We start from the raw sequence: 27917 nt of genomic DNA on the forward strand, positions 1-27917 counted from the left end.
TTGAGCCAATATCGCATAAGTGTCGCTTGTCGACCTAAAAACCCTCGGTCGACACACGACATTCTCTCGACGCTCAATACGACGCGCGACAATCATGCGACAATCAATATTTGAGTGTCGCACATCGCGCTGGGTTTTAGAAAAAAAATTTGCAGAAAATTTTGACTGTCGACTGATTTGTCGCGCGTCGTATTGAGCGTCGAGAGAATGTCGCTTGAATGTCACGAGAATGTCGTGTGTCGACCTTCGAGCGCGACACCCGACATTCTCTCGACATTCTCTCGACGCACGACAAATCAGTCGACAGTCAATATGATATATCGCGAAAATGTCGCCTGTCGACTTAAAAATCACTAGGTCGACACACGACATTCTCTCGACGCACGACAGTCTCTCGACGCTCAATACGATATATCGAGCCAATATCGCGCAAGTGTCGTATGTCGACCGGTGTGGGAGTATTTTTTTCATCTGCAAGCAAGTTGTTATTGTAACTTTTTCAGCTTAAGTAATAGTAGCGGCATCTAGTAGCAGCAATAACATCAGAAGTAGCAGCAGCAGCGGCAGAAGCAGCAGAAGCAGCAGCAGCAGCAGTAGCAGCAGTAGCAGCAGCTGCAGCAGTAGTAGCAGTAGCAGCAGTAGCAGCAGTAGCAGCAGTAGCAGCAGTAGCAGTAGTAACAGTATACATAGTTGTTGTAGTAGTAGCAGTAGCTGCAGTAGAAGCAGTAGCAGCAGCATCAGTAGCAGCAGCAGCAGCAGTAGCAGAAGTAGCAGCAACAGCAGTAGTAGCAGAAGCAACAGTAGTAGTAGTAGCAGCAGTAGCAGGAGTAACATCAGTAGCAGCAGTAAAAGGAGTAGCAGCAATAGCAGTAGTAGCAGAAGTAGCTGCAGTAGTAGTAGTAGTAGTAGTAGTAGTAGTAGAAGTAATAGCAGTAGTAGTAGTAGTAGAAGTAGTAGTAGTAGAAGAAGAAGTAGTAGTAGTAGTAGTAGTAGTAGTAGCAGTAGCAGCAGCAACAGCAGTAGCAACAGTAGCAGCAGTAGCAGGAGTAACAGCAGTAGCAGCAGTAGAAGGAGTAGCAGCAATAGCAGTAGTAGCAGAAGTAGCTGCAGTAGTAGTATTAGTAGTAGTAGTAGAAGTAATAGCAGTAGTAGTTGTAGTAGTAGTAGTAGTAGTAGTAGTAGTAGTAGTAGTAGTAGTAGTAGAAGAAGAAGAAGTAGTAGTAGTAGCAGTAGTAGTAGCAGTTGCAGGAGTAACAGAAGTAGCAGCAGTAGTAGGAGAAGCAGTAGTAGATGTAGTAGCAGCAGTAGCAGCAGTAGTAGTAGTAGTAGTAGCAGTAGAAGTAGTAGTAGCAGTAGTAGTAGTAGTAGTAACTGCAGTAGTAGTAGTAGTAGTAGTAGTAGTAGTAGTAGTAGTAGTAGTAGTAGTAGTAGTAGTAGTAGTAGTAGTAGAAGTAGTAGTAGTAGTAGTAGTAGTAGTAGTAGTAGTAGTAGTAGAAGTAGTAGTAGTAGTAGTGGTAGTAGTAGTAGTAGTAGCAGTAGCAGCAGCAGCAGCAGCAGCAGCAGCAGTAGTAGTAGTAGTAGTAGTAGTAGTAGTAGTAGTAGTAGTAGTAGTAGTAGTAGTAGTAGTAGTAGTAGTATTAGTAGCAGTAGTAGTAGTAGTAGTCGTAGTAGTAGTAGTAGTAGTAGTAGTAATAGTAGTAGTAGTAGTAGTAGTAGTAGTGGTAGTAGAAGTAGTAGTAGTAGTACATGTAGTTGTAGTAGTAGCGGTAGTGTTAGTGATACTGGTGGTATTGGTAATGGAAGTGGGACTGGTGGTAGTGGTAGTAGTAGTTGTAGTAGTAGCAGATTCAGGAGTAGTTATAGTAGCAGTGGCAGTGTAGTAGCAGTTGCAGCACCACCAACACTAGCAGTAGTAGTTGTTGTTGTTAAAGTAGTAGTAGTAGCTGAAGTAAAAGCAGTAGCAGCAGCAGCAGTAGCAGTGGCATCAGTAGCGGCAGTAGCAGCAGCAATAGCAGTATTAGTAGTTGTTGTATTTGTAGTAGTAGCTGCAGTAGAAGCAGTAACAGCAGCATCAGTAGCAGCAGCAGCAGTATCAGCAGTAGCGGCAGCATCAGTAGCAGTAGTAATAGAAGCTGCAGTACAAGCAGTAGCAGCAGCAGCAGAAGCAGCAGTTGCGGCAGCAGCAGCAGTAGCAGCAGCAGCAGCAGTAGCAGTATTAGAGGTTGTTGTAGTCGTAGTAGAAGCTGCAGTAGAAGCAGAAGCAGCAGTAGCCAGAAGCAGCAGTAGCAACAGCATCAGTAGCAGCAGCAGAAGCAGTATTAGTAATTTTTGTAGTAGTAGTAGTAGTTGCAGAAGAAGCATTAGCAGTATTAGCAGCAGAAGCAATATCAGCAGCAGCAGTAGCAGTAGTAGATGAAATCAAAGTACTGACAGTACTAGTGTGACGATGCTTTTGAAAGGATGGATATAAAAGCATCAATTTAAGTTTGTCTACATCACCACAATTGTGTATGTGGGTACGACAATTTTGGGTAAGAAAAAAATGTGTACGAAAATTTTGGGTACAAAAATTATGCCAAAAAAATTGGGTACGAACAAAAATTTTGTTACGAAAAACAAATTGGGTAGGAAAAAAATAGTATAGGAAAATAAATTTGGGTAGGAAAATAAATTAGGGTACGAAAAAACATTTGGGGGTACGGGTGAGTAGTACCCGTGGGGCGAATCTGGGAGGCGGGTTACATTCTTGATCAAATATAAGAAGAAATATCTTTAAAAAAATATTCGACGCGTATTTTCTGTACCACTTATCTTAAAAACGTTCTGTTACAGTAAAACATGTGTTGGTTATAACATTGCGTTTCAGCAGATATATTCAAAACTAGACATGCTCTTTAATTACACCATGCTCTTTAATGTCACAAGTATGTCATACCAAACTGTATATTTCGTTGTTTCCTTTCCTAAGTTAATGGTAATTGTGTACGGATGTGATTTCACATGCCCATGTGCATGAACCTGTTTTTCTCTTTTGAATTTTTTTTTCTCTAATTCAATAAGCTTATGTTTGTTCGTTAAGTACGACAATACTTTTATGAGGATGCCCGAAAGTAGGTATGAGCACATAGTCGTAAGAGCACTTGAATACGTGAGTTTGCTCATGATCAATGATAATCAGCGAGGTATGCCGATTAGAAAAATCGAGCTATCTCAATCGGACTGGCTCGGTCTTTTACATAGGTCGCCATTGTGAAGATTTTTTTTCATGGTATGATAACTTATACGAGCTGCTTCGCAGCATCGTCAAAAATTACTCCCACACCGGTCGACATACGACACTTGCGCGATATTGGCTCGATATATCGTATTGAGCGTCGAGAGAATGTTGTGCGTCGAGAGAATGTCGTGTGTCGACCTGGTGATTTTTAGGTCGACAGGCGACATTTTCGCGATATATCATATTGACTGTCGACTGATTTGTCGTGCGTCGAGAGAATGTCGAGAGAATGTCGAGTGTCGCGCTCGAAGATCGACACACGACATTCTCGCGACATTCAAGCGACATTCTCTCGACGCTCAATACGACGCGCGACAAATCAGTCGACAGTCAAGATTTTCTGCGATTTTTTTTTCAAAAACCCAGCGCGATATGCGACACTCAAATATTGATTTTCGCATGATTGTCGCGCGTCGTATTGAGCGTCGAGAGAATGTCGTGTGTCGACCTAGGGGTTTTAAGGTCGACAAGCGACACTTACGCGATATTGGCTCGATATATCGCGCGAGTGTCATATCGTGCGTCGAGAGAATGTCGTGCGTCGAGACAATGTCGTGTGATTTTTAGGTCGACAGGCGACATTCTCGCGATATATCATATTGAATGTCGCGCGTCGTATCGTGCGTCGAGAGAGTGTCGAGAGAATGTCGAGTGTCGCGCTCGAAGGTCGACACACGACATTCTCGTGATATTCAAGCGACATTCTCTCGACGCTCAATACGACGCGCGACAATACAGTCGACAGTCAAGATTTTCTGCGTTTTTTTTTTCTAAAACCCATCGCGATATGCGACACTCAAATAAAGATTGTCACATGATTGTCGCGCGTCGTATTGAGCGTCGAGAGAATGTCGCTTGAATGTCGTGTGTCGACTTTGAAGGTCGACACGCGACAGTCAACTTGGCCCCTTTCCGGATTCCGTAAAAAAACTGATTATTTGTGCAAAATTAAGTTAATAAAGTCAGGCGGGAACAACGTACAAGGCGTAACAACCACAACGTAAGTATTTATCACTGGAAAAATATAATGCATTAAAATCATCCATCTCGGCATTAGATATTGCATCTCATCTACTTGAACCTTTTAAATATTTTATAATCATGTATCCATTGCCGCGTGTTATCTAGCATTTAACATTTGGCCTTGAATTGCCACAATGACTATGTTTTATCATGCCTTTTTACCTTTGCAAAGTCACAAGTGTCCCAGCAGCGTTCATGTTATAACAGTCATTATTGTTTTCAACAGGCGTTTTATATTAATTATTTATTTTATTAAAAATAAAGCTTTATGTATTCATTAGTTTTATGAAATGTAAAATAATACTTCATATATTGATAAAAAGCGAGCTACACATAGGTAATCAACTCGACTTTGGTAATCCGTCTTAATGAGCTTTTGGATACACTATTTTGGCCAGGGTTAAGAATTAATAACATGCTTATTCATTGTTCTAGGTCATTCAGATTGTGATACAAATTCATATTATCCCATTTATGCCTAGTGGACTCTCCCATCCTTCTAAATTGGATCAATTTATTTCCAAAATTAGGGATGTCTAGTATATTTATTTCTATATTTAGAATATTTCTTACAGAAATTCCTTTAAGCAAACAGCGCAGACCCAGATGAGACGCCGCATCATGCGGCGTCTCATCTGGGTCTACGCTGTTTGCCAAGGCCTTTTTTTCTAGACGCTAGGCATAAATGGGTTAAAGTACCCTATTTAACATCAGTCGATATCTAATCATCATTCACTGTGCATGTCAGAGACAATCACCATCTGTATGTAACTACACCAATCACAATTTTATCTAAGTACATAGCGAGATGTAGTTATCATGTTTGATTATGTTGGAAATAAGGTTAGTTCAAATGATAACATTCCTTATATTAAACTGCTTTCTCATAACAAGAAGTTCGGTGATTTGCCTTTGGATATTACATAATGTGAAATAACACGAATTGAATATTTGGAAACTATATATTACAAACATAATTCTTATAAAGCTTTAAGTTCACATTTCGATGAACTATACAGCAAAGAAACATAACGAGCATAAGTAGTATTAGATTGACTTTTTTCGAAATTTGTTTTTAAAGACAGCTGAATTTAAAATGATGATGCATGTATATTTATCATACGAATTGTAAATGTTGTTAAGCCTGCTTGCAGAAGATATTACTGTAACATTGGTCGGGTATGTTCGTGCGTTTGTTCCTCTGAGCTTCTTCGTATTGTAACTTCGTCAGTTACAATGCAGTTTAAAAATGTCCGTACGTGTTTATCATTGAAAGATTTCATTACTCCATTAACAACCGTCCCCCCTACATTAAATGTTTAGGTAGCAATAAGAAGCATAAATTTACCATATTACAGTTTGTACGGACTGAACCTTCGTTTATCATCGTCTAATTTAAAAAGAAATGTCTAATTGTCGAATGCAAACTCGTGTCTTAAACTTATTTACCTAAAACAGATTTTCCATATTTAAACTTCAGAATGTATCAATCCATTTTCAAATAACGTACCGTAAATATTTACCATGTTGAGATCAGCTGCTTTTGAGTGGAACCTAATGTTACTATTTTCAGCTTTAATGTTCACAGAACTATCTTATCTATATTGCTACAACTTTTGTCGGTGTCGGCGTCAGCGTAATGCTCAGGACATGGTAAACGAACAACAACTCCATATAACTTTTTATACCATACCAACATCGACGACGAATTTATTCAAATAAAAACTGTTAACTACTACTACTACTACTGCAACTGCTACTACTACTACTACTACTACTACTACTACTACTACTACTACTACTACTACTACTACTTACCACTACTACTACTACTACTACTACTACTGCTACTGCTACTACTACTACTACTACTACTACTACTACTACTACTACTTCTTACTTCTTACTTCTACTACTACTACTACTACTACTACTACTACTACTACTACTACTACTACTACTATTACTACTACTACTACTACTACTACTACTTCTACTACTACTACTGCTACTACTACTACTTCTACTACTTCCGAACAAGGGAACTGAATATCTGAAACTCATTTAATGCGGTTACAATGAATTATGTATCGATTGATCTGAATTTGTTTCAACTTTTAGTCTCAAAATAATATTTACAATTAAAGATGTATTTCATAAACAGTTTAATTTTTTATTCATGTGTTCAGACCAATGTAGACCGATTACTTCACTTATTTCATTTCTCAAGAACACCCATGCACGGAAAACTTCGTACATATGAACAAGAGGCCTTCACCGACGGCTTATGCCTGTTGTATAATCCCAAGAAACCAGCTTTTTCATGAGATCCTAGGTTCTCATGAGAAACTAGGTTTTTCATGAGAACCTAGGTTCTCATGAGAAACTAAGGTTATGAAATCCCCCCCAAAAAACAGGTTTTTCATGATAACCTAGGTTCTCATGAGAAACTAGGTTTTTTATGACAACCTAGGTTCTAATGAGAAACTAGGTTTATAAAATCCCAAGAAACCAGTTTTTTCATTAGAACCTAGGTTCTGATTCTGAGAATCAAAGTTTGTTTGATATCCAAGGTTTTCACAAGAACCTAGCTAGGTTCTCGACAGCTTTTCGCGTCGTTCTCTCGGATATCCTAAGTTTTCATGAGAACCCAAGATTTCATTTGGGATCATAAGTTCTGGTAAGAACCTAAGTTCTCAGAATGAGGACCTAGGTTCTCATGAAAAACCTAATTTCTTGGGATTATGCGTCAAACCGCTTTCCATAGTCTTCATGCTTAACTGACATTTTTGAAGATGGGCGTTAAAATGGTTAAAATGCAACGTACTTACTTATCGGGCATGTACAGTGTTCATACTCATACGATGACGATCAGCAAACAGTATGGAACGCCGTAGCTGTCTTACGTTGTTACATTTCTTTCTTTCTTCTTTAGAAGGTGTCTTATGATGTCAAACCGTCGTAATATTTTGTCAATACGTGGTGTTGACTTGTCAAAATACAGTCTTATTATGTCAAACAGTCGTGTTATCATGTTCAAATGTGATGTTGACTTGTCAAAATACAGTCCTATTATGTCCAGATTTGGACAAAATAACACAAAGGTTTGACATAATAAGACTGTGCTTTTACAAGTAAACACCACATTTCGACAAGACTACTGTTTGACATAATAAGACTGTGATTTGACAAGTCAATATCACATTTGGAAAAGATAAAATTAAAAGTCCAAAAAAAAGACGACTAACGCATGAAAGCGAACATGAACACATCAATGCACACCCATACACTCAACAATTGCAAGCTGGTTCCATAAATATTCACCTATATGCAAAAGCTCACTGTATTTTCATGCTCTAAACTGCACCCAATACACTTTCCCCATCCCGACAACAATATAGTAAATAATAACAACAATGAAAACCATATATTTTTATTTAAAAAAACACAACTGATTTAGTTAACTGTGAAAATCATCACATATAATTTTGGCCAACATTTTTATTTATTATAAAATTAAATAAACAACAACAAAATACTCATTCTTTGATGACATTTAACTGAACGGCTATTCTGGTTTAGATGTCACAGTCTATGCGATAAAGAATTTTGATAAAACACATCTTACATGTTAACTACGTCTCTGATATAGAATTATAAATTTTGGTTCAATTACTTTCTACAACTTTCGTATGCTGTTGGATATAAATAAACCGATGTTAACTGACAACAAGAAATGAAATCACAAGAAACATGCATTTAGAGCGCTTAAAGCAGAACACTAATACTTTATTAAGCAGGGTTGATAAAAATAAGAATCAACCAACTGTATGTGCATTGAATGCAAATAAAATGAAAATGAAAATACAAACTTATTACTTTATTCAAACAAAACGTTTGTAACCAAAAGCTAAGCAACAATTTTGAAATTGAGAAATTGACAAGTCATGAGCTTCATGTTGTTGAACTACATCAATATTTTTTTAATTCTTTGTAAAATTACAGTTGCTGTATAACATACATTCGTGAAATCAAGAAGCACTCTAATGATAAACACCAGTAATGTTACAATGCAAAATTGTAATTGTAACAAACCAATACGTAAAAACTTTATACACATCTTTATACATCACTTTGCAGAAACCACATCAAAAAGGCTTTGAACTAGTGACCCAAATTTGAATAAAGGTCATATACTGTCCAAGGCCAATGCACATGTGAAGTATCATGCCAATCAGTCAATTGGTTGACGTGTTATTGATCGGAAACAATATTCACACTTATTGTGACAGTGACCTTTGACCTAGTGACCCCAATTTTAATAGGATTCATCTACTGTGCAAGGCCAATGCACTTGTGAAGTATCAAGCCAATCGGTCAATTGGTTGACGAGTTATTGATCGGAAAGGAATTGGTCAACCGACAGACCGACATCCAGTAAAACAGTACACCCCTTTTTCTTTGCAGGGGGCCATAAAAATATATAATGATGCAGAAATTAGAATACAGAAAAATGTGCACAATCAGTAAATATTGCTCAAAATGAACAAAATGACATATAAACCACTTTCACAATACCATAACTTGCAAAACAAAACATATGTACATAAATGTATTTTAAAACTGAATGTAAATACATAAAGATAGTAAATACATAAAGATAGTTTTTTCTACAAAAACGGGACAATATCAACCTTTCTTTACGATAACAGGACCCCTGTTAATTGATCTATTTTGACACGTAGCATAGTCTGCCTATTCGGGTAGGCATTGTCATGGAGACGCTGCAGATATACACAGATTCGAGGTGCAGTTAAGCCTAAGATAAGGTACATGTATAAATGGATTTTGTAAATTCCTGGACATTTGACAGATTTCCGGGACAGCGGGACAATTTCTACACGTTTGGCATGTATGCTTTATTTAAACTTGAGCTAGTTATATAAACATTGAAATGTATGTGATAATAGTCCAAATACAATAAAATTACTCACTGGGACAATACATCATGCAGCTTGTTCAATTCTTCATTTATTTAAAGACAATATCATAAGCAACTGTGATTGTCATAGTTTCACATGTAAACTGTGCTTGAGCTGCAATGATTCTTTTCCATGAAAAGATAACTTAGTTTTATCATATGACTCAGTCCATACTTGATGCTTAACCATTCAAATTAAATTTGATTCTCTTTCATATATTTTATACATTTTAACATGTGGTAGAATATTAAATGACTTATGAAGCTTGTAAATGCCTCAAGTTGCTAGAGAGTGTTTTTTTTTTAAATTAATATTCAACATGGAAGGTGTCAAAGTAGCAAAGTGGACAGGAAGACTTGAACAAGATAACAATTTCCATATATTCAGAATAAACAGAAATATTTATGTATTTTTTGTCTGCTTATGAATTATAAGACAAAGGGGCTTATATACAAAGGGTTAATGTCCATTTACCAGAGTAATCATACATACATGACAGATCCATTTATATCCAGACCTTGCTTCATTTTTTAGCATGGTCCCAAGGTCCAGTATTGATCTTTTTATCTAATGTAAGTCATACATGTCAATATTTTTAAAAGTAAAAACAGGGACATTTATAAAATAATCTATAAACCTGACTTTTGAGCTCAACACCTTTATATAATCATTCTTGTTATTTCATATTAAAGCCAATTTCCTTATCGGACAAAAGAGCATTATAACATCACATCATTTATGTCAAATTTTTAACATCCATATGTGTCATTGCCCTTTATTAATTTATCCCATTTTTTCCGTAGTAAGAAAAGTCCGGAAAACACATATATGGCATAGTGCAATACATAACAAGAGGGCCAAGATGGCCCTAGTTCGCTCACCTGAGAGGAGTCGGTTCATTCAATCTTTACCAAACATCAAACTTGACCTAAATATTGTCCAGAAAAACATCCTGGTCAAGTTTCATCATTATTGAACAAAAACTCTGGCGTATGGAGTGTTTTTGTTTTTGTAAGATTTGACCTGGTGACCTATATTTTGAGTTGACCCCCCTTACCAAACATCAAACTTTGCTTACAAAAATAAATATCATGAAAAATGTGACTTCTATAGTGTTCGATCACATGGTTTCTCTCTAGTCACACAAGAAAAACTGTCCCCCCCCCCCCTGGTAGCCATGTTTTTTGACAGATCGGGACCATTTGCAAACTCATCTGAGATATACATAAAACCAATCTTTTCACCAAGTTTCATGATGATAGGATAATAAATGAGACTTCTAGAGTGTTCACAAGCTTTTTTTACTATATAAATATAAGAAAACTGCCCCCCCCCCCAAGCAGCCCTGTTATTCAACTGTCCGGAACCATTTTCGAACTCAACTCTCATATCAAGAAAACAAATGTTCTGACCAAATTTCATGAAAATTGGGCCAAAAATGTGACTTCTAGAGGGTTCACATGTTTTCACTATATACATATAGAGAAAAATGCCCCGCCCACTGGCTGCCATGTTTTCTCACCGATCTGGACCATTTTCAAACTCGTCCGAGATATCAATAAAACCAATGTTTTGACCAACTTTCATTATGATTGGGCAAAAAATGGTGATTTATAGAGTGTTTACAAGGTTTTTCTGTAGCAAAATAAGGAAAACTGCCCTGCCCACTGGCGGCCATGTTTTTCAACGGACTGGAACCACTTTTGAACTCAACCAACATATCATTAAGACAAACATTTTGACAAAGTTACATGAAGATTGGGCATGAAATGTAACTTCTACAGTGTTTACAAGTTTTTTCCTTTTTTTGACCTAGTTACCTAGTTTTTGAACCGGCACAACCCAGTTTCGAACTCGACCGAGATTTCATTGGGACAAACCTTCTGACCAAGTTTCATGAAGATTGGACAAAAACTGTGGCCTCTAGAGTGTTTACGAACAAATGTGGACGGACAGACAGCTGACGGACAAAGACCAGTCACAAAAGCTCACCTGAGCAATCAGGTCAGAAGAGCTAAAAACATTATTATATTTATCACTTTTTCCCAATGTTCATAATATGAAGTAAACAAAAACAGTGTATCACAGACAATGGAACAATGAAATATAAATAGATACAATAACTATATTTTACAAAAACGTAAAAAGCAAACATGTATTTAAACAATTCGACAATTATAATTAATATCAATATACATTTTGAGAAGCAAACAAACATTTTTTCTTCAAATTATTGTTAGTATGTCATGCAAAATTCTCATGTAAATAAAATATCACAGACAAAAAGATGGCAATAAGCAGTACATTTACATTCTGACAAAAGCCATATCTTTATACTTAAATACATGTACTTGTATTTAAGTATACGTAAAATACAGAGATTATGTTTTGTCCCATTTGATAAAAGTCTTTTGACAATTTGGATTGTAAAAAAAGACAAGCATATGTCATATAAAAACTGTCAATAAAGGCACTACAACATTCATCTACAAGATTAAACTATGACAAGTAAATCTCATAACAATAAAATGTAAGAAGGATTGCCACTCAGAGTTTTCTTAATCAAGTTCCCCAGACATTTCTCTAACTACTATTCTAGTCACATTCACAATTATATTTAAATCCTAGTTAAATTTATCCCCATTTTTCTACATTTGATTCAATTTATTTACATTTTACTTAAAACAACTTTGATTTTATTAAATTGCTTTATTGTAAGTTAATACAATTGCAGAAATCTCTTAAATCTCTAAATTAATGTCAAATTTCCTCAACATTTCAAAAGTTTTCCCCCTAGTATTTTTTTCTCTTTTATATGGCTAGTTGCCACTCTAAAAATGGGAGATGGCTTGAAACGTGGAACACACACTTGCAAAATGTGAAATTTTAGATGAAAACATCAAAAACATCAATAGAGCAAAATTGAGCAAAATAAAGCAACCCACATCAATCAATGGAGAAAAAAAAGACATATGCTTATACATTCATGACTATATATAAATTTATCTTGTTCTATCATAAATTGGCTGTACTTATTTTATTTTAAAGTCTTAAAGATCTCCCACAAAATCAAAAGTGGTGTGTAGCCATGTTTTATGATTTCTTGCCATCAATTCTGCCCTCTGATTTTCTGTGGGTTCTTTCCCATTCTTGCTGCTTGGCCTTCTCCCTTTCTCTCAATAATTCCGCCTCCTGAAAACATTCAACAATTTACTCATAAGTCACTCTTCCATGTGATTTTTCTTTCAACACAATTTGATGCCAAAATACTGGAAAGCTAAAAAGTACCCTTAACATGTGCTTTTGTCACACATTGTTCACCAAAACCCAAATTGCTAGCAAGTTAGCATTTGTCATTTTGTCTTCATTTTTACCCCATTTACTTTTCAATTCAAATTCATAAAATTCAATATTCCTTCAATAGTCAAGCTTTAAACTGGTATTTCAACACCAATATATGCAATTCAATACACCCCAGCCCCATAAACAAAATAGTCATAAAAACACCTCTTTCAAAAAACAAATCGGTCATAAAGTGCTCATAAACATATAAACAGGCTCTCATTACTGAGAATATTTTTGTTGATATATCCATGAAAGCAAACAAATAATAGCTCTTGATTTCTATGTAACTCCTTTTGCCCAGGTTTAAAGAGTACTATAACTTGTTTCTTCAATGGTTATGAAGAGCGCTGTAAATGGATGCATATTCATTTAATCTATATATACCCAAGCACCACAAATTGAGCCTAATTCTGGGAAAACTGGGTTGATTGCATATGGGTAATTGTTTTGTTTAAAAAAAGCCTCTACTTAGTGAAAATACAGTGAAGGCAAAAAAGTGTAGTGGCAGACTAGCCAGTGCCAACTGCACATACTTATCTGGAATGGCACTTTGCGCAATGCAATTAGCCCAGTTTTCCCAGAACAGGGCTCAATTAATCTACACAACATCAGCCCAGAGAAAGACGCATTCCTGACCTTTCATATTTGTGACAAGGTAGTCTTATTATTAACATCAACAAACATTAGCTCGAACTTATTTAAAGCAACACAAATTAGTGGCAACAACATTTTCTAACCCAGTGCAACCCCTGAGTCTAATAAATCTACACATTATGGACCCAGAGGACCACATACCTGATCTTTCATATTTGTTACAAGGTAGTCTGATTATTAACATCGACAAACATTGGCTCGTACTTATTTAAAGCAACACATATTAGTGGCAACAACTTTGTCAACCCTGTGAAATCCCTGAGTCTAATAAATCTACACATTATGGACTAATAGCAAGTCACATACCTGGTCTTTCATCTTTGTGACCAGGTAGTCAATCTGCTGCTGCAGATGCTCCATTCTCTGCTCATTTGTGTCCTCTTCCTTCTCTAGACTGAGTGCCCGATTGGTTGGGAAGAAGTCATAGTTCTTCTCCATCAGCTGTAAGGGAAATTTTAACAATCACAATACATTTGTGAAGAGGACTCAAATGTTTTGTGCTTACACAAGAACAGCAAGAGGGCAAATATGCCCTGGAAACCTTCTTTTTTTTTTTAAATCATAGTTTATTTACAGATCCTACCGGCCTCTTCACGAGGTCTTTGAGGTCCGACCTGTATGGAAACCTTCAACTAAATTAAATGAATATCAATTGTTAAAGACTTCACCTGGCGACCAAGGTTACCATCCCACTTGACCTATATTGAAACATGACCATGATATTGTCAAGATTAACATTCTTATCTTGTTCCATCAATATTGGGTCATTAGTGTGGCTTCAAGAACAGTCATAAGTTTGTTCTCAGATTTCAGATGGTGACCTCGTTTTGTGACCCAGATTTAAACTAGCCTAAGATAATGTCAATATAAACATTTTCACAAAGTTTCATCAAGATTGTGTCATAAATATGGCTTCTAGACTGGTTACTAGGTTTTCTAAGATTTGACCAGCTGACCTTGACTTCAGACACACATGACCTTGATTGACACTGAGCCTTTCAATTGTCAAGATTAATGTGGCTTCTAAAGTGAAAACAATGTTGTTCTAAGATTTCAACTGGGGATGTAGTTTTTGGACAAATGTAACTCAGATTCGAATTGTGTCTAGATATTGTCAAGATAAACATTCTTACCAAGTTTCGTCAAGATTGATTAATAAATGCGGCTTCTATATATGTAATTAGACCTAGTTTACTTCGTGCGAGCAGGTGAATTTTCTTATTTCAGTATTACTCAATAATTTTAAACATGTTAATGTAAAATGACCTAACTACAAAATTCTTAAGAGACTGAATTTAAGGAATTTCGTTCAGTACTAAGCAGCTTTGTAAATAAGAGCAAAGGTCATTATAATGTAGTGTCAGGGGATTTTTTTAGTAAAGATGGGTCTAACAAAATGCTTCGCCCATACATGGTTCTTTAGTCCTAAACAGTGCTACAGTAATCTACTGTAAATTCACTTGAAAGTTGTTTAGGCATTTAATATTTTTGCCATAAAATGGTTGAGCTTCTGAGAAAAGGAATCATGAGAAGTGTCTTGTAAATTACCATTACAAAGAATACCATTTTGTAGATATAGAACCATACTGCCTTTCATTAGAATACCATTTTGTAGACATAGAACCATACTGTCTTTCATTAGAAAAATAACTATTTTGTTGAAACAAAGCCATGCTGTCGATCATTACAAATCTTACCATATTTTAGACATAGAGTCATACTGTCTGTCATTACAAATGTTACCATTTCGTACACATAGAGCCATACTTTCTATCATTACAAAGCTTTTGTAGACATAGAGTAATACTGTCTATAATTAAAATAGTCACTATTTTGTTAACAAAGACTCATACTGTCTATCATTAGAAATCTCACCATTTTGAAGACATACAGCTCGAGGGCTGAGTAGTCGTTAGGCCGTGTTTCGTCCAGATGGATGAAGAAGAACAGGTAAGCCCACTGGTAATGCTCTTCTTTAGTGTGCTTGAAGAATCCCTGTTGTAGGCAAACAAATACAGTCATCAAATAGGCGATAGGTGTGCTTAAAAAAGCCCTGTACAGGAAAACAATATACTGTTGTCACAAAGGGGACAGGAAACAATAAAAAATGTTGGAGAGGGGATGACTGTATAAACCAAAGTTTACATTCAGGTATCAGCCTAAGATGCTGTTTCCGAACCAGCTATAACTGTTGGCTCAAGGAGGGACGACTGTTTGAAATGATTCTGGATACCAATCAAAACTGTTGGTTTAAGATAAAGGGGTGAATGTTTGAAAGCTCAAAGCAGTGCAAGTTTAACAGTGAACACTCAATACAGGTTAGCACTCAATGATACGGGTGACAGATACAATCAGAGAGAGGGGGTCGGGTGGGGAAAGAGGAGAAATAGTTAATAATTTTCATTCTTAATCATACAATTGAATGGATTTCAAAAGTAAGTTTTTGTGGTTACTTAATTTCATGGATTTCTGATTTTGGTAAAAAAAAAAGAGGAATTTGCATTGGTCCGTTTCTGATGTGTTTTAGTAAAATTAGTGGATAGGTCAACCCAGACAATCTTCAACAAGAAACTGTAGGAGACGGTTGATGCTCCCCAAAGTTTTTTTTTGTCACAAAATTGCACTATATATTCAGATAAAAAGGAAACATCTTGAGGGGCATAACTTTGGACAAAATAATACGATGGATGGTTTAGCAACTTAAAAATTTCAAAGGGCCATACCTCTCTAAATAAATCATCTAACCAGAACCCACAAATAACAAATCCGCATCTCCTCAAGGTAGTTAAGCTTCCCATAAAGCTTCATTGAATTCCAGTCAGTAGTTGGGGAGAAATAGCCTGGACAAGAATTGCACTATATGTACAGTTTATAGAAAATTTCAAAGGGCCATAACTCTGTGAAAAATCATCCGACCATAACCGGCTGATAATATGCACATCTCCTGTTGGTAGTGAAGCTTCCCATAAAGTTTCATTGAATTCCCGTAATAAGTTGCTGAGAAATAGCTCGGACAAGAATTGCACTATATGTACAATGGACAATTTCAAAGGGCCATAACTCTGTGAAAAATCATCCGACAAGAACCGGCTGATAATATGCACATCTCCTCTTGGTAGTGAAGCTTCCCATAAAGTTTCATTGAATTCCAGTCATTAGTTGCTGAGAAATAGCCCGGACAAGAATAGCACCAGATCTACAGTTATTGGAAAATTTTAAAGGGCCATTACTCTGTGAAAAATCATCCGACCAGAACCGGCTGATAATATGCACATCTTCTCTTGGTAGTGAAGCTTCCCAAAAAGTTTGATTGAATTCCAGTCATTAGTTGCTTAGAAATAGCCCGGACAAAAATTGTGCACGGACGGACGGACAGACGAAGCGGCGAGTATATGCTCCCCCCAAAATTTTTTTTGGGAGAGCATAAAAATTAATGTCCTACAAATAATATTTATTTTGCAGTAGTTCAATTATCTGTTTTGAGACAAAAGGATCATTCTTGAGCTTCTTTCCTGGACACCAAGTACTGGATCTTTCAAGAGAATATATTTTAGTTCTGATGAGTAATATCTTTATTGTTTAGGGTTTAAAGAACACATGTGAGGAATATAGAAGGTAAGCATATTTTTTAAGAAACCATTAATAATACTTCCTGCACTGGCATCTAATGTATGGGTTAATGAACCATTCAAATTTGTGCTCTGAAGTTGCCACTCTTATATGGTGTGATAGATAAAATTCTTACCCCTCCATGTCTCTCAAAGTCGTAACTTTCTCTACTGCAGATGAAACAATTCGTCTGCATGTCTTTGTCAATTTCCCACTGAAATGTACACAGTAAAATATGGTACCACAACAACACTTTGTGTCAACAACAGAAATAATAACTTGTCATTGTTCTTATAAATAAAAAACATGTTAGATTTTGTTATGACAGTAACATAACCCATCATCAAATGTAAAGAAATGGATTCCTGCCATAGAAGACAGTCACATAACCCATCATCATATGTAAAGAAATGGATTCCTGCCATAGAATATGACCCCCTACACACACACACGCACACATTCCTCTTACTAAGAAGTACATGGCAGTTTAATTTCATGCGTTGACTGGACAGGCTTATCTAGGATTACATATAAAGCTCATGTATTTTTGACGGCCAGATTTCCAAGAACAAAACTAATTTAAAACATTTTTTTTACCAATTGGTTCCCAGTCTTACCCTGAAAGAGTTCTGTATATTTAAAGGAACACAATATTGACTACTCGGTTTTTGGCTTTACCTTGAAAGAGGTCTTCATATTTAAAGAAACAAAATTTTGACTAATTGCTTCCCAGCCTTACCTTAAAAGAGCTCTACATATTTAAAGAGCTAGAATGTTATCTAATCGGTTCCCAGCCTTTCCTTGAAAGAGCTCCTCATATTTAAAGAACCAGAATTTTACTAATTGGTTGCCAGCTTGACAAAGAAAGAGCTCTTCATATTACAAGAAACAAAATGTTGACTAAATGGTTCCCAGTCTTACTTGGTAAGAGCTCTTCATATTTAAAGAAACAAAATGTTGACTTATATTGGTTCCCAGCCTTACCTTTGAATCTCTGAGCTGTGAGAAGGTATCCACAATGATACCAAAGATGATGTTCAGTCCAATCGTGGTGATGATGATAAAGAATGATACATCGAAGAATGTCACCCCAACGGCTTTAGGAAAGTCGTTACCATAATGTCCGGTAAATTGCTGAAAAAGTGTTATTTGATTGTATTATTTATTTCAAAATTGGATATTGTTATTACTGTCAATAACAAATCAGCTTCAGCACTGAAATAGCCATTTTTACCATTTTATGGAGTGCAAATACACAGGTAATAAAATTAGATTTAAGATTGATTCAAAATCACATTTCCATCCTATCATAGGCAGACAAAAAAGAAAAAGTAAATATCAGAAAATATTTTATTTTGATCATAATTATGCAATAACAATTTGGATTTACATCTTGAAAATGTAATTGGAAACTGTTAAACAGCACTGTTGGGATACCCAACATGTAGAAAAATCATTTTCCTGTGAAATGTAAATAAAACGCTGACATCACTTAAAATATTACCGGTTATAATTTGTTTAGTGTTAAAATAACTGCTGAAACCGTAATTAGTACATATATCTAGAAATTAAACTAAAATGTAAACGTGTTGAAAAATAGAAAACGTGTAAATGAAATTGTGTGTGCACCCTTAATCCACCTTTTAATGATTTAAAGGGCAGACAGTTTAAGAGGTTTTGGATTTGATAAATAACACATCCCGTGCATTTGAACAGTGTAGACTAGGATTTTGTTTGTTTGCGTTTCAAACTTTGGAATTTTCAGTGCTTGTTGACAGATTATGAAATATATAATTGTTTGATTGCAGAAGAAGCAAAACACTCTTATTTGTGTTTAAAATAATTTCACACAAAAGTAATCATTATTGCATACCATTCAAAAGATGATATTTTTTTTAATATTCAATTCTTATTGATAGGAATGCTTGTCTAGTCTGTATTATTATCTGGTACAATTAAGTGTTTATTTAATGCAGGTATAAATTCGGGTCAGAATATGATTACCATGTATGTAAATGTTTCCATGTTTGAATTTTATCAACTAGATGAAATATAAGCTTTAATTTAGATATAAACAAGCAAATTTGTTGAATTGATATCTCCTTCCTTCACCACATTTATATCTATACATATTTCAAATTGAAATATTCTATAGTTTCTGAGATATAGCCCTAACAAATTTTTGACAGATTGACGGACATATGGACTGACAAACTCACAACGCCAAAACTATATCACTCCACCTTTTGCATGGGATAATAAACTGACAAGGTGCCATGCCCATTAAATAACAATTAATAAGTTGTGCATATAAGATGCCAGCAAAATAAGTGATGTAAGGTTATATGTGGAGACTCTGGACAATACAAGCCAGCAAATACAAGTCATGAGCTAATACTACAAATGCCATGTTTTATACATACATTGTAAACGCTGTCGGCCAGACCGTGGTGTATGACAGAAACATAGCACTCGTACACTGTCTGGCAATGTTTCCCATCTTCCCTTGTCCATATTGGTGAGTAGAAGGCAAAGAGAAGCAAGGCATAGATGTAGAATATCGCCAGACCAAGCAGGGCTACTAAACAAAGGGATAGACCTGAAAGAAAACACACTATTTGTTGTAATTGTTGTCAAATATTTGTTGTTTTTTTTACCCTTTACCACTCAGACAAGCATTTTGAATGTTGTATTTCAATTCTCAAATTAAATTAAAGACCTTTCATTTTCAACCCTAAGATACTGATGAGCAGTAAACAGCATAAACCTGAAAAGCCTGCCAGTTACTTGCAAGCTGTTCTGGTTTTATGATGGTTACATACTACTATATCAATTCTGATTTTGCTTCTGAGCAAGAAATGGTTAACGGTCCCTTTCACTAAAACAATTTAGTTCTACACCATTTGCTGTTCAGATTGTGTTGGTTGTTGTACTATGAGCTTATCTCTGTCAAAGATTCCACCTGGCAACCTAGTTTTAGAACACAGATTCCACCTGGCAACCTAGTTTAACCCTTTCAGTGCTGGAACCAAATTTTGAAGGCCTTTGCAAACAGTTTGGATCCAGATGAGACGCCACAAAACGTGGCGTCTCATCAGGATCCAAACTGTTTGCTATTCTGATAGTATTCTTTGAAAAAAAATCGAAGTAAATACTAATTTTTTAAAATACAGCAAACAACATTTTAGCAGACGACACATTTCCCAGCATGCAAAGGGTTAGGAACGCATGTGCCCAAGATTCATACTTTGCCTTGATATTGTCAAACAGTCTTAGTTTAATCTAGATTGCGTCATTCATGTGGCCCCTAGAATTTTAACGTTTTTCTAAAATTTGACCTGGTGACCTAATTTTTGGATGTACGTTTACCAGATTCTCACTTGGCCTTGATATTGTTAATATATACCATTGGTTGTGACGGCCTGTATGACGCGCTTTAGCAGCTGGTTCATCACGGTGATGTGCAACAGGTGGAATGCAAAGAAATATCCCTCTGTGATTGTGCCCGCTATGGAACAGCCCAGGAATATCTGAAACACAACCAGAGAAGTGCCTCATATCACATTATCAGATCCATGTTTGTCAGCAAGTAATGGCAGATCAGATTAACACGCAATATGTTCTACTTAAATAAATGTACCATTGCATAAAGCAAGGTTTATTTTTGTCATTTTGATGAGGTCAAACTTATTTGTTTCAAAGAATATACAGACGTAAACATCTATCTGATACGTGCATTTTGTCATTCAATACGAAGACTTACATCAAGTAAACATTTAATCTTGTTATGATATGTATTAAAAACAACTTAAATCATACATGCCATAATTTTTCAGACCTATTCCGGGACATTGAGTTAAATTGTCTGGGACTTTTGCCGATTTTCCGGGACATGTATAAAATGTAGTGATATTTATAGACATTTGCATTTTTGGTACGTTTTTTTTTGTTTCGCATCGTTAATTGCAAAAGTTTGATAGCCTATCCGAAATACACTTGATCTTTTAACCTCAAATAAAACATTACTACTTCCGTTACTAGATACAAGCCACGTGTTTTCAGTGTAAGCATTATAAACATAGATGGTGACGTCACTGTGTTATTGTTATTAAGACCGGTGTGTAACGCGTAGTTGTTGATATGCCTTTATACATTTATAACATTTATATAATAAAAAATACAACAATACAGTACCGTTAGATAGTCAACTCAAATCAATTCACAATACATACTGCTTTTAATTTTTTACTCAGCGATGTTGGACTTCAGATGTGTGAACAACTATCCTTTGCCCTTACGCAGCCGGAAATAATGACGTAGTAAATTAAAGTCAATTAACAACCACATTAAACAATGCTGCCTTTTCGGTTTGACCGCGAACGTGAGACAATCAATGTGATAACAGGACCCCTGTTTATTGATTGATTTTGACACATAGCGTAGTCTGACTATTCGGGTAGGCATTGTCATGGAGACGCTGCAGATATACACAGATTCGAGGTGCAGTTAAGCCTAAGATCAGGTACATGTATATATGGATTTTGTAAATTCTGGGACATTTGACAGATTTCCGGGACAGCGGGACAAGTTCTTCATTTCTGGGACTGTCCCGGACAATCCGGGACGTATGGCATGTATGCTTTAATGCAATTGCAAAAATGCATCTACTGTCATGAAAACAATAAGTTGTTTTTTAAAAATTAAGATTATTTATATCCTAAAAAACACAAATGTTCTACCTTAGTGCCAAGTGTAGCATGCTAGTTTTCATCTATAATCATATATTTCTTTGTTTAGAACAATATGTAAATGCTAAAGGAACCATTTTCAGCCTATGTCTATAAAATCTCTGAGATGCTTTCATTGAATCTAAGACTATTGGGTTGATGAATGCATGCCTTGGGGAAGGTACCTACCACAAAGTAGATGGTCTGTAGGCCGTATGCCTTCACTTCCAGATGGGACTCCCCCTTCTTGTCATTCCAGCCTCCGTCAGGATCGCCCTCAGAAGAGTCATCATCCCTGATAATGAAACCGTACCATTTGAGTGTTGGTCTGGGAAAACCAGGCTTAATGCATGTGCGTAAATGTTGTCCCAAATTTGTCTGTGCAGTACACTTACTTTTTGTATTTGCATTTTTTATATATAAAAGAAATCTCTTCATAGTGAATATTAAGTTTACGTGGATAGTGTTTGCCCTGATATACGCCTGTGTGGACGGCATAAGCTTATATGTGATGTACATGCATTAAACCATGGTTTCACAAAGCAAAGCTTAACTAAAAATCAGCCCTAAAATTAACTATACAGTGAAACCCTCAAAACCGAATCCTCTCTATACCTGAATCCTCTCTAAACAGGACAAATTGTCCGGTCCATTTTTTTTCCCTATAAAACCATGCGTAAAATATCTCCTCAAGACTTGAATCCCCTCAATTCCGAATACCGGTCATTCTTTGGATCAAAATTGGGTAATTCCATACGTAATTGTACCTCTCTTAACCGCTCAAGCCCAGTTTATTGCACCTCAGACCTAGTGTCAAAAAGTTGTGAATAGCGGATTTAAGACGCGTGCAATTAATAAAGGTGGTTGAAAAATTTGCAAACTGCAAAAATCGCAAAACAATTTAAAGATACTTGTCCTGTGATGTACATATCGCTCAATAGATGTGATAATACTGATTATAATTACTGACAACAAACATTCAGTTCTTTAGTGTGTTTTGTTTTGATATAGGAAGCCGTGCTAAATTTTAATAATCTTTATGCTATTTAATTTTGTGCTGTTTATTACAATTGCTAATTTAGTGTCACATAAAACAGTGATTTGAAGAGTTCTTGAAGCACTTAGATATTCATTGAGATTTTCAAATTGGTAATTAAGATAACTAAGTCTAAAAATGTGACTGTCCAAACCTCCTTCTAAGCAATGGCGTGTGAAATTGTCTCTAGAAGACAAAATCAAACTGATAAAAAAGTCAGAGATGTTGCCAAAACCTACACTCAAGATGCTGTCAGAGAAATTTCGGATAGGAAAGTTGACGATCAGGGATATCGTGCAAAAAAAGTCGGCGTTCATGTTTTTCAGTCTGAAAAGGAACTAAATTCACCTAACACATGCATGCATGTATAAAATTGTTTGTTTTTCAGGGTGCACTGTTTGATCTATGTTGTGACTGATATTGCTTTCGAATCAACAGATTAAGCAACGTGTTTTTCTTATGTGATGCAAAATGAATGAATGTTATATATAAATAAACTATGAAAATTTGCTGAAAGTGTTTTTTTGCACATAAGGCTATGTAATTGACCTTCTGAAAGTAAAAAAGGCAATGTCCCCTCTAAAGTGGAATCCTCTCTAAACCAGAATTTCCTCTCGGTCCCGAGGGTGTCCGGTTTAGAGGGGTTCCACTGTATTAAACTTTTTAGTATTCAATAAATAATGGATATATTTATTTTTTCAAGATCAAAGTTTGTTCATTTCACAGGCGGTTTCAATTTAGCGAGTTGAGTAGCCATCTGTGCGAATATACTTTCTCACTGACCATAAATATTCTACTACTGATAATGTCCAGCTCTGTTTATGGACTACTGATTATGTCCAGCTCTGTCTATGGACTACTGATTATGTCCAGCTCTGTCTATGGACTACTGATTATGTCCAGCTCTGTCTATGGACTACTGATTATGTCCAGATCTGTTTATGGACTACTGATAATGTCCAGCTCTGTCTATGGACTACTGATTATGTCCAGCTCTGTCTATGGACTACTGATTATGTCCAGCTCTGTCTATGGACTACTGATTATGTCCAGCTCTGTCTATGGACTACTGATTATGTCCAGCTCTGTCTATGGACTACTGATTATGTCCAGCTCTGTCTATGGACTTCTGTTAATGTCCATCTCTGTCTATGGACTACTGTTAATGTCCAGCTCTGTCTATGGACTTCTGTTAATGTCCAGCTCTGTCTATGGACTACTGATAATTTCAAGCTCTCTCTGTGGACAACTGATAATGTCCAGCTTTGTTTACAAACTGCTGAAAATTTCCAGCTCTGTCAAAGGGCTACGGATAAAATCCAGCTCTGTCTATTAACTACTGTTAATATCCAGCTCTGTCTATGGACTATTCATAATGTCCAGTTTTGTCTATTGACTACTCTGTATACCTGGATATGCTGAACATGTCTGTGAAGGAAGGGAAGGTGGGTCTGTTTGAGATCACGTAGCTGATGAAGATACCCAGCGACAGGAAGTTGTGTATGCCTCCAAGAACATAGATGGCTGTCTTGCCTCCAATCCAGCGAAAGCCTGGCTTGTATCTGATTTAAACATTGTAACACCTCATTTTTTTCCTTTTTACAGATTTTTATAAATTTAACACAATTAAATCATGTCTATGTTATTCAGAACTTTTTTTATTTGTGAACAAGAGCTGTCTCCATCGGAAGACATATGCCCCTGAAAAACGCTTTTTCGAAACCTAAACGCAGATTTTGAAACCTAAACGAAGACCCGGGGTCAATTTGGCTGATTATGTAACCTGACATGGATCGTATTGGCACGCACATTTTCATGACGTTTGGTGACGATTCGACGACAATTACTTAAGTACTTGAGCGGAAATTCAATTATTTGATGATTCAAGGATCGTTACTCAGTGCCTGGTCAAATTTTGCTGATTATCATACTTAAGCTAGATTTCATTGCCTTACACATTTTTATAAAGTTTGGTGAAGATCCGATGACAATTGCTTGAGTTATTGAGCGGACATGATAACAAACTCAATTTTTCGATGATTCAAGGATCGTAACAAAGGAGTGTCTTGGTCAATTTGGCTGATTATAAAACTTGACCTAGATCTTATGACCTTACACAATTTCATGAAGTGTGGCGAAGATCCTATGACATTTGATCTAGTTATTGAGCGGAAACGAGAAAAAAAGCAATGTTTCGATGACTCAAGGGCCGTAACTCAAAAGTGTCTGGGTCAATTTCGCTGATTATCAAACTTGACCTAGATGTTATTGCCTTTCACATTTTCATGAAGTATTGTAAAGATACAATTACAATTGCTGGAGTTATTAAGCGAAAACGAGAAAAAAACACAATTTTTCGATGATTCAAGGGTTGTAACTCAGGAGTGTCTGGGTAAATTTGGACAATTATCAAACTTGACTTTGATGATAATGCCTTACACATTTTCATGATGTGTGGCGAAGATCCTATGATATTTGCTTGAGTTATTGAGCAGAAACAAGAAAACTCCCAATTTTACGATGACTCAAGGGCCGTAACTCAGGAGTGTCTAGGTCAATAAGGCTGATTTTCGAACTTGACCTAGATGTTATTGCCTTACACATTTTCGTGAAGTGTGGGGAAGATCCTATGATATTTGCTTGAGTTATTGAGCGGAAACAAGAGAAAAAAACAATTTTACGATGATTCAAGGGCCGTTACTCAGGAGTGTCTGGGTCAATTTGGCCAATTATCAAACGTGACATTTAATTGCCTTACACATTTTCATAAAGTTTGGAGAAGATCTGATGACAATTGCTTGACTTATTGAGCGGAAACTAATCTGGACGGACGGACTAACGGACATTGCAATTTTAATATGCCCCCAGAACCACTGGTTCAGGGGCATAAAAATACAATTTAATTAGATAAATTTCATGGTTCAAACACAGAAGTTTTGTCAAGTTTAATTTTATATATACTATGCATGTTTTGGTCATTGACTTCACAAAAATTTTGAAAAAAAAGAACATGAAATATTTCTATAAAATTTTAAAAGAAATGATTAAAAATGTCTTATTATTCATGTGTTTTCACTTTCATGTTTTTCAGATAATTCTTATGTGGATCAACATAATGATTTGACACTTAAAGTCCTATTTCTATTTTTTGACTGTTAAATATGTTGCATGAGTTTCATGTTGCATACTGTTTACTAAGTTTCATGGAAAGTAAGTTACTATGACGCCAACCATTGCAGAAATATTTATACAGGCTTAAGCTGACTACCAATATTTAGAAGACAAAACTTTACATTTCCAATCTTTACTCCACAAAAGTGTTTAAAAAGTTTCTGAAAGCAATAATTAATTGGTTTAATTTAAAAGTAAATTTAACTGTTACTGAGGACTCATACCTGGGTTGATCTTCGATGTTGCCATCCCAGGTTACCATGACTACAACAGTTATGGCCAAGGTTATCAGCATCATCAGGTAGTTCAAGGGGTTCCTGGAATAAGTTGCAAACAGAGGTCAATTACACGTCTATATCAATTGAGCATTGTTCTGCTAAAACAGGCTTAATGCAGTCCATACAGGCTACTCAAGGATGACACTTTCCGCCTTAACTTGAATTTCTTTAAAATGAGACTTCCTTCAAATGAAAAATTCAGAAAAAGAGGGAAGTGTCCACCCTGTTTAGCCTGTAAGGACTGCACAGGCTAATCTGGGATGACAATTTAAGCACATGCATTAGACCCTGTTTTCTCAGACCAAGGATAAAAAAATTCAAAATAGGATAACTGGGACTTTGAAAAGACCAAGGGTTAGCTTTATTGCCCTTATTTTTACAGAATCTCAAGTTATGGAAACACCACTCCTTGAAAACCTTTTTGGAAAGAACCCATTGATCCTTTAATTACTTCAAGATTTATAATCAATTAACTTGAAATCTAAAAAAAACACTAGGATAATTCAGAATTCGAACACGAAGTTATTAAAAAAAAATAATTAAATAAATTTTGTTTATTAACAATTTACAAACACATTTTTCATTCTATACCGGGATCATTTTTATAGCAAAGGCTCATATTATTTTGTTGAACTAGTTAAAACATTTTGCTTATTTTGGATAGTGATAAATTTGTCATAGATTCTCAATGCTATGCATGTTTGTAAATCAGTTGTCCCTATATTGTAAGCTTTAACCATTAATTGTAACAATGGGGCCGATGGGTTTATATAAATATACAACTGAATAGAATATAAAAAACACTATATTTGTTTTGAGTTAAGAAGGGTTCGGCATTGGGGTTCACACCATCACCTCCTGCTTGCAAGATGGTACAATACTGTCTTTTACAAAGCTGGGTTTAATTCAGAAAACACACGACTGATGACGGGATATGAAGAGACTTTGCAACACTGGAGCCCTGTTGTTTACCACATATTGATGGGTTACATACCACCGATTGATGGGTTACATACAACATATCAATTGGTTAGATACAACATATTAATTGGTTACATATCACAGATTGATGGGTTACATACCACAAATTGATGAGCAGACGCCCAATAGGATTTGCGTGGACACGCCGCTGGTACTTGATATCCTTAATGATGTCACTGGACCAGTCTATGAAGCCACGGATCTTGTTGCTAGGCGAGGATCGATCCACCTCATATTTGAACTTCTCCTTGACCTCTTCACGCAGAACATTCTGGAATCGCAAGAAGTAGATATCTTATAAGACTCGTAAGTTACACAGTAGAAAAAAATTAATTGATTATTATGGAAACATAAAAAGACATAAGGCAATAAAAAAAAGTGATCACAAGATTGTATATTCAGACTAGGGGAAAGTTTGTTTACTGATGTGACAGCTTTACTGATACACAGCTTTACTCTCGAATCCTATCCTTTAAGCCAGGATTTGCAGAAAGACTATTTTTACTCTTTCATATTCTAAATTGAATACTAAACTTTCTCTCAGTATGCACAAATGTTAATCGCAAGACACCTTTATAACGTGTCTCCATCATGTATAAATCAAATATTTATAAGAGAAACAACAACTTTTATACTTCAGGTGAATAACAACAATAATTATCTTAAACATAACATCCAACAGGTTTGTTTTTCCTAAAAAAAAGCATACAATTTTTGGCAATCATATAACAGTGAAACCATCAAAACTTGTCCTTGACAATAAAAGAGAACAACCATCAGTTCTTGGTTTTTTGAAGGTACTATAACACAACCACCATATGTTGTCCTTGACAA

The 27917-nt window shown here is 35.9% G+C and overlaps 2 protein-coding genes across 3 annotated transcripts in view; one reads left to right on the forward strand and one right to left on the reverse strand.

Annotated features, from left to right (window-relative positions):
* LOC127833488 (aldehyde dehydrogenase, mitochondrial-like) overlaps positions 1 to 27917 on the forward strand; it is a 315090-nt gene that overhangs the window by 193367 nt on the left and 93806 nt on the right. The window lies entirely within an intron of this gene.
* The window catches only part of LOC127833498 (inositol 1,4,5-trisphosphate receptor type 2-like), a 183782-nt gene continuing 163586 nt past the window's right edge, over positions 7722 to 27917 (reverse strand). The window contains exons 59-69 of the mRNA XM_052358786.1: positions 27185 to 27354; positions 26049 to 26141; positions 24063 to 24215; positions 21807 to 21912; positions 20297 to 20420; positions 19314 to 19489; positions 17875 to 18024; positions 17027 to 17104; positions 15157 to 15276; positions 13588 to 13722; positions 7722 to 12474 (exon numbers count right to left, since the gene is read on the reverse strand). Of these exons, the coding sequence (XP_052214746.1) occupies positions 12376 to 12474; positions 13588 to 13722; positions 15157 to 15276; positions 17027 to 17104; positions 17875 to 18024; positions 19314 to 19489; positions 20297 to 20420; positions 21807 to 21912; positions 24063 to 24215; positions 26049 to 26141; positions 27185 to 27354 (1404 nt within the window). The 3' untranslated portion in view covers positions 7722 to 12375. The remainder of the gene's footprint in view (positions 12475 to 13587; positions 13723 to 15156; positions 15277 to 17026; positions 17105 to 17874; positions 18025 to 19313; positions 19490 to 20296; positions 20421 to 21806; positions 21913 to 24062; positions 24216 to 26048; positions 26142 to 27184; positions 27355 to 27917) is intronic.

The sequence above is a fragment of the Dreissena polymorpha genome, chromosome 6 (genome assembly GCF_020536995.1).
Source record: "Dreissena polymorpha isolate Duluth1 chromosome 6, UMN_Dpol_1.0, whole genome shotgun sequence".
NCBI classification, from domain to species: domain Eukaryota; kingdom Metazoa; phylum Mollusca; class Bivalvia; order Myida; family Dreissenidae; genus Dreissena; species Dreissena polymorpha.